Source organism: Ursus maritimus, unplaced genomic scaffold, assembly GCF_017311325.1.
Source record: "Ursus maritimus isolate PB19 unplaced genomic scaffold, ASM1731132v1 scaffold_20, whole genome shotgun sequence".
Taxonomy (NCBI): Eukaryota; Metazoa; Chordata; class Mammalia; order Carnivora; family Ursidae; genus Ursus; species Ursus maritimus.
Window position 1 is genome coordinate 47,502,683 of NW_024424453.1, and position 7,391 is coordinate 47,510,073.

General features: G+C 51.6%; 1 protein-coding gene across 1 annotated transcript; it reads left to right on the forward strand.

Moving 5' to 3' along the window:
• Positions 1–1,384: 1,384 nt before the first annotated feature.
• Positions 1,385–7,007, forward strand: CCK (cholecystokinin). The gene is made up of 3 exons (XM_008709882.2): positions 1,385–1,442; positions 2,499–2,714; positions 6,603–7,007. Exons 2-3 carry the CDS (start codon positions 2,501–2,503, stop codon positions 6,734–6,736), a joined length of 348 nt encoding a protein of 115 aa, XP_008708104.1. The 5' UTR covers positions 1,385–1,442; positions 2,499–2,500; the 3' UTR covers positions 6,737–7,007.
• Positions 7,008–7,391: the final 384 nt, after the last annotated feature.

The window sequence follows — 7,391 nt, forward strand, 5'->3', positions numbered from 1 at the left end:
CCCCCCAGACTCCCTGCGAGAGTCATCGCGGTCCGGCCATCTCGGGACCCCACTGCTGAGCACAGGTGCCAGTTTTGAAAGAAGCACTTCCAAATCCTTCGTGAGGGAAAGGAGGGAAGGAATGGAGTGTTCCGGGACGGGAGGAGGGATGGATGCGACCCGAAGGTCTCGGACTGGGAAGCACGTGCGCGAGGCGCCCAGGGGCAGGCAGTGGAGCCGCGGCTAGGCGCAGCTCTTCACGCCTCGGTTTGCCGTCTGGGAAATGGGATTGGCAGTGCCTTTCGCGGAGACGCGGAGAACTTGAGCACCCACCCAAACGGCCTCAGGGCTGAGACGGGTTTGGTCACCACGGCGCACTGAGACCGGTCGCCTCGCTCGGGAGCCAGGGGCGCGAAGGCATAGGGAAGGACACAGGGCGCCTCCCTCGGCGCCTCCCTTGCCCCCTGCGGGCGGTGAGTGACCAGGGCGCGGTCCTCAAGCCAAAGCCGAACAGCCGGCGCTGGGGCGGGGATCCGGCCGGGGTGTGAGTGCTCCCGGGCTGGAAGAAGGTGGGAGGGGCCGATGCCGCTGCGGAAGGGGAGCGCGGAGACTGGACTCTTTGGGACACTCGCGGGCGCCACTTGGCGACCAGGAGCCGCATGCGCCGCGATCAGGAGTAATTTGGCCCGGAGGAAAACACAGCCCTTTCCCAAACTCTGAGCAAAGTCCTGGGGTGTCATCCTCACTTTACGGCTGCGTGAACGGAGGCCCGGGACTCCAAGAGCCAGCTGCGGCCGGAGCCGTTTCACTGACCGGGAACACCTGCCCTCAGAGTCCTGGAGAACCTCCAGGGCTTTTCATGGATCTGAGAAGAAAGTGGAGACCCCTCCCTCCCCCAGGAAGCCCCCTCACTGGTCCAAAAATACCCAGAGCTGCCTGCGATGCTCCGAGGGGGGCCAACACCCCCTCCAGCGCCGAATTACACTTTGCTAACACCCAGCCCTGTCCAGTCAACCCCGCCCCCCGCCCCCCGCCCCGCTCCCGGTTTCCTTTCCGGTCCCTCCGGTCCCCAAAGCGGACACCATCCTGGAGGAGATTCCCGACACCTAGGTTTCCCACCCTGGAATGGGAAAGGGAGAGGGAGCGGGACAGAGTTGGGAGAGGAAGCTCCTCCGACAGAGAGAGGGGCTGGACACCCGACACCCGCCGGGAGGGGTTAACCCAGCTCCACTGGGCCATTGCCCCCTCTCTCCCAGGAGCCACTTCAATCGGTTGTCGCCCCAGTGGCCGCCCTCTGAGCACGTGTTGCTGCCGGTCTGCGTCAACGCTGGGTAAACAGATGACTGGCTGACAGCGCCGGGAGGGGCTATTTAAGAGGCGGCGTCCTGCCGGCCCACCTGAACTTGGCTCGGCTCCCCGCCACTCCCGTAGAAACGCGAAGCCAGCTGCGTCCTACTCTGAAGGTAGGTTCCCCGATCTCCCGCGGGGGATCCAAGTGTCAAGTTGGCTTGAGAATGCTCTTTTCAGTTTTGTGCCCCTTCCATTTTATTTTTCTGTTTTCTGTGTCTTCTTCCCAACAGCTCGAAAGACATTTCTTGAAGTCAGAAACAACAGGGAGGTCTGGGTGGGTAGGGCTGCTTGAGAGACTTCCAAGAGCCTGCTTTGTTCTCTTCTGTATGCAACGCTGGAATATCTATCTGCTAGGATTAGCATGCAAATTGGGATTTGCTTGATGTTACACAGAGGTGCAGTGTACTTCGCAATCTCTTCAAATAAACTATCAAGAGGTTTTAAGATTTAAATTCATTTTCTAAATATTGCAGAAAAAATCAAGGCTTTGGGGATAGAAACGCGGGTGTCGTATCTGGTGGTGGATCTAAAACACGGTGGCGCTTTGCCAAGGACAGAAGACTGAGTGCATATTTCTGACTTTTTAAAAGCCCTTCCTGTGTTTTGCATGGTAGTTTAAAGCCAATTCCCGTATGCACCTTAAAAAACTTTATAAATATGGCTTTTCTTTTTTTGTTCCTTCATTTTAAGCTGTGCTTCTCTTTTTTCACCCTTTATTTCCCCCACTGAAAGCTTTTTAGCTATCGAGAGTCTCGTTTCTCCCACGGAGTCTTCTCTTTAGGATATTTCCCCAGCTTTAATATCTTGCTTTTCCAGTTAGAAGACAGACGCTTTAACAACACTTTCTGAAACGAAAGGAAAACAGAAGACATTTCTTCTGCTAGCCAGGGCAGAAGACAGGGTCTCTGTTCGCTACCCGGGCACCGGGTGTGGTTCACCCAAAAGACAAACGGGGTGTGCCCGGACTCGCGTGCTGTGGCCACTTGGCTCACGTCGGCGCCTCGCGAGCCCTCGTGTTTGCACCAGTGAGGCGGGCCTGGAGCCCCGCGCCTTTGGCCTGAGCCCCCTTGTCCGTACCCTAGGTGCCTGGAGCCTCCGCGAGAGCCCGCGATGCCCCCCCACACACACACCACCTTTTCGTTCACTCCCCTCCGCTTTGCTCTCTGCAGCCATGAACGGCGGCGTGTGCCTGTGCGTGCTGCTGGCGGTACTGGCGGCGGGCGCCCTGGCGCAGCCCATACCTGCGGCGGACCCGGCGGGCCCAGGGGCGCAGCGCGAGGAGGAGGCGCCCCGGAGGCAGCTGAGGGCAGTGCAGAAGGTGGACGGCGAGCCCCGAGCGCACCTGGGCGCGCTGCTGGCCAGGTACATCCAGCAGGCCCGGAAAGGTACGGATGCTCATTCATCTGCAGGGTCCTTACCCTCACTTCTGACCCCGCGCGGACCTCCCAATCCGGACCCTCTTTCCTGGCGTCTGGCTGGTGGAGATGGGTAACCCCTGGGAAGGAAACACAAGGCGACGCGTTAAGCTGAAAGGTTTTTCACTTTCTTTTCCCCTGAAGTTGCGGGGCGCCGGACAGTACGGTTTTCTGGACATCCTTTGTAGCAAACTGAGAGCGAATGTGGAGGATTTCATTAATTAAGGAAAACCTTTTTTAAAAAGCTTTCTTGAAACTAGTTTTTGGCACGTGTTGCTGTTTAAGTTCAAATCCATACTATGAAGACATTAAAAGATAATTACTGAGCAAATTACTGACTCTAAAGTGGTTTCCAAATCTACTGAATACCCAGTACTGTAAATGCAGAGGAGCCAGGAGCCCCCCAGACAGTGACACTTGGAAACCCCTAGCGGGAAGGGATCGATGCTGAGAAAGCTCTGGAGTTCTGGCTGCAACAGTTGAAAAAGCAGTGACAATGTGTCAGTTTTCACCAAAGTATGTAACAGGAGGAAAGAACCAGTGGCAGTTTTGAGTTCTCCTTGGCAGTGATGTAGAATGATTACTCAAGAGACCTGTTTGTTCTTATTTTGCTGTTGGAGAGATGGTCCCAATTGCAGCAGGAGTGCGCAAGCCAGGTTTCTCAGCATCAAAGTCTGTCTCCAGGAATAAGGTGATTACCGGGGGCTCACTAGCTGGGTGACACACTGACAGCCCTATCCCTTCTCTGGGCCTGTCTCATCTGTAAAGCAGGGATGAGGCTGGACTTCCCCCTAGGTCCCTTCTAGCTTTGTGTGATTCAGAGGGAAGCCCATGCATCTCTAGGGTCCTTGGGAACCATGAATGGGACTGGGGCAGGTTTTTTTTCCCACCAGCTTGATTCACAGGGACACTGATGGTGAACACACTGGCTGTGGGGCAGTGTGCTAACCTGGACCAACGCAGCTGGACAATAAACCACAGAAAATGCTGCTGGGAAGGGGGGGGGGCTCCTTTCCCAGGAGGCTCTCTTACCCTCACATCTGCCAGGGTCTGGATTTGAACCTTAGCTCATGGCTTAACTAGACAAGGAGAAAATGATGGGCTTGGCTTTCCAGAGTCTACGATGGTTTCATATGAAGGTAAGATTGGAACTTTTTCAACCAGGGGAATTCAGAAGGAAAAACAACAACAACAACAACAACAACAACAACAACAGAAGATGATTTGTTATATTTTGTCCTCTCTTTGGGAAATTGTCCCAGCTACCATCTTCTGTTCTGCTTTCTGGCTAATTAAATTGAGAGATGTGGAAATAGTCAGATGACAGAGAAAGTCTGAAAACTTTTTGAGTTCCTATTGATTGTCTGTGTCAAAGTAATTTAGTATCTGTCCTTGGATATAGGTTGAATTTCAGCCAGACCAGTCTGAAACATCACAGGTTTTTCATTGAGCTATAATCTGAAACCGCCTCCCCACCTTCAGGAAAGAGCCACCAGAAACAGGTCTGGGAAAGAAGCCAGGTTCCAAACTACGTCCCCAGAACTGACACTTGACAGTGGCTTCACACTACAAATCTTAGTTGGAAGTTTCTTCCTAGCATCTCTTCTCAGCCACCTTCTCCCTTTGCCTTTAGAATGTTGTGCCAAACAAGCCCACGTGGGAATGGCAGCCCTGGGGACTTCAGCTGCCAACACCCACGATGAACACTAGGTGGAAAACAATCCTACTCTTCTCTTTGACAAATATGAACCAGGAATAAATATTTATACCCATATAGTTTCTTTGACTACTTTACATATTTTGAGATCATACTGGATATCTACTCAACTATAGTACTTTTGCTTGAAGATTCTAAACACGATAATGTAGTATTTGAGGAGGGCTCAAGAGTTCTCATTAGGAATTGTCTGCAGAACTTTCAGTGATTGAGGAGAAACAGTTCTGTTGGGGGCAGGGGCATCTATGGTACACCTGCCCCACGCCTGCACATGGAAGCTCTAATGCTACATCTGTAACATCTTTACCATCTGTTAGTCCTCACACAAGCCCTGCTTAGTGAGTCCCTTTGTTGGTGTGGGGCGGGGGGAGTGCTCTATGAGAATGTGTAATGTACGTGACTTTGCATATTTCACAGTCTGCTCAAGCCCTGCCCTTGCAGGATGGTCTGGAAGCCATTCGGCTTCCCAGCTGTACTGCCCATTCAGGGTTTTAAAGGTTAAAGGAGCCAGCCCCTTCAATTCACTTCTGTAAACCAGTTGTAGTTCCTACTTTGTGTGGCACTGGGGAAGTGAGTGAGGACCCTGATAAAGGCATAGAACTGCCTGTGGAATGGGGAAACGGAGGTGTGTAACTAGCATAGTTATCAGGGCTGAACGCCGTGCCCCCCATACCCCCACACAACCCGGGCTGCTTGCACACATCGAAGCTTCCACTTTGCCTTCGTTAACTGGAATTTGGACCTGTGCCCAGCCCTTGGCGGGGGCATTCATCAGCAGCAGGCAGAAGGATGGGCCTTATTTCCGTAACTGTGTACAAGTAACTGGATCGGCAAGGTTTTTTTGAATGCAAGGACTAATATTTCACCTGAAAATGTTGAACAATTAAATAGCCAGGTCTGTTTTCCTTTTGCATAGGCTGGAGATATCTGCAAAGGGGGCTGGAATGTGCTGGATTGACCCTTGATTCCAAGGCTGGGAAGGGATTGAGGTGGGGGTGGTGGGGACATAGCTCTGTATAATCGTTTCTGGTTTTTAACGTAGCTAGCTCTACTTGGTCATCCGATAAGACAAAGGGACTGCTCCTGCAAGGTCATTTGCCAATAAATAAGCCATGGTCTGACTCTTTGCAGCCTGTGGGCAGGAGTCGGCAAGGGCAGCCTCATACAGAAAGGCTGAATACCAGATCACACGCAGTGGTGGACACAGTGGCCCTGAGGAGCGATCTCCCCCCACTCTGCTCTTCCAGTCCCTGGGCTTTGCCCTTCGAGGTCCCTGAGGGACCTTTCTTGTCCCTTAGCTTGCACAGAAGAAGGCATTATACTGATTTCATATCCAGAGGGCCACTGTCTGTGATCTGTGGGCCAGGACTGTGTCACATGTCTCCAAAGAAACTGCTTCTTCATGTCCCTGCTCCCTCAGTGTGAATTACACACGAGAATCATCCTGTTCCTGAGGACTTCACTCCCATCCCCAAAGGCCCATTGCTCATTCTGTTATTGCATTTTCGTCAAAAGGAATAAATGAAATAACCTGCTTATTACCTCTCTGCCCATTCTTCATTGAGTGTTACTGACATAAGATTTTAATCTGACAGTGTGCCTTTTTCTCAGTATCATTTTTTAAAAAGAAGGTAGCTTTCAAATTAATTTCTAAACAGTATTTGTCTAGCAATGGGACTTGACTCCATTTTTAAAAAACCATTCTAACATTAAAATATTGTAATTATGTTACCTTAACAAGAGTACTCAAGTATGCTTGGGATCCTAAGGGGCGAACTTCAGAAATGGGTAAGTACCAAGGAAATCCTTGCTGGGCCTCTGCTGAGAGCCAGCTACGTAAGAGAAAACACCCCTAGGAGAAGGGAAAGCGAGGCAGGTACCATAGTCAGTGAATCCACTTAAATCCTTACAGATTGGAAGCCATACCCATGGCTAGTAAATATTACCCTCTCTGATTACACAGACCTGGATCCTTCTCTTAGATTTTGGTCCAGCAGTCCCACTACTTGATAGCTCCTTGATACCTTTAAGAAGGTGCATGTTACATATTGTCTGGCTTTTTCCATTGTTCTCCTTTACAGATTGAATTAGTGATGCTCTTAAACATAATGGCCCTGTTTCCTTTCCCCTGGCCCTTGTAGCTCCTTCTGGCCGAATGTCCGTCATTAAGAACCTGCAGAACGTGGACCCCAGTCACAGGATAAGCGACCGGGACTACATGGGCTGGATGGATTTTGGCCGGCGCAGTGCTGAGGAGTACGAGTACCCCTCCTAAGGGACCCCACCTTTGTCAGCACGCCAGGAAGCCAGCTCCTGGCTCAGAGGAGGCAGAATAAGAAAACAATCACTCTCATAACTCATTGTCTCTGAAGTTTGACATTTTAAGTATCTATTTATTATGTTTTCAATGTGAAACATATGTCTGTAAGATTGTCCAGTGCAACCTCACGCCTCATCAGAATTGTACGAATGGAAGACAAAACATTTCCTTGTCTGTGACACATGGTCCTAAAGCGTTGCTATGCTATTAAAATGATTTCATTCTGCCCCCTCGTTCCCTGTGTCTATCGAGCACAAAGCGCTCCATTTAATCCTCAGGACCTTCAAGGAGGGGAAGCCGGATACATGGTGCCCCAGGACAAATCCCTGCGGTAGATGGTTCCGGAGAGGGCTCGAGAGACGAGGGTTGGGCATCAGGCTGACTTCTCTGCTGCTGGGCAGAGTGGCCAGTGAAAGGGCCTTCCGGGTCAGCTGCATGGCCCAGCCCTGGCCAGCCCTGGCCCCAGCTGGGCTCCACTGCAAAAAGAGAATGTGCCCTGCTGGTAGTGAGCGCTCATTTGTCTGCATAAAGACCAGAAAGGCAGCTTGGGATGGACCCTTCCTTCCCTCTGCCCAGCCCCACAGGATGTACCAACCCCATCCCACACCAG

Excerpts from the sequence above, each read along its gene's own strand:
- CCK (XM_008709882.2), top strand. The coding sequence starts at position 2,501 with ATGAACGGCGGCGTGTGCCTGTGCGTGCTGCTGGCGGTACTGGCGGCG. Across the intron at positions 2,715-6,602 it reads CATCCAGCAGGCCCGGAAAG|CTCCTTCTGGCCGAATGTCC; the intron begins GTACGGATGCTC and ends TGGCCCTTGTAG.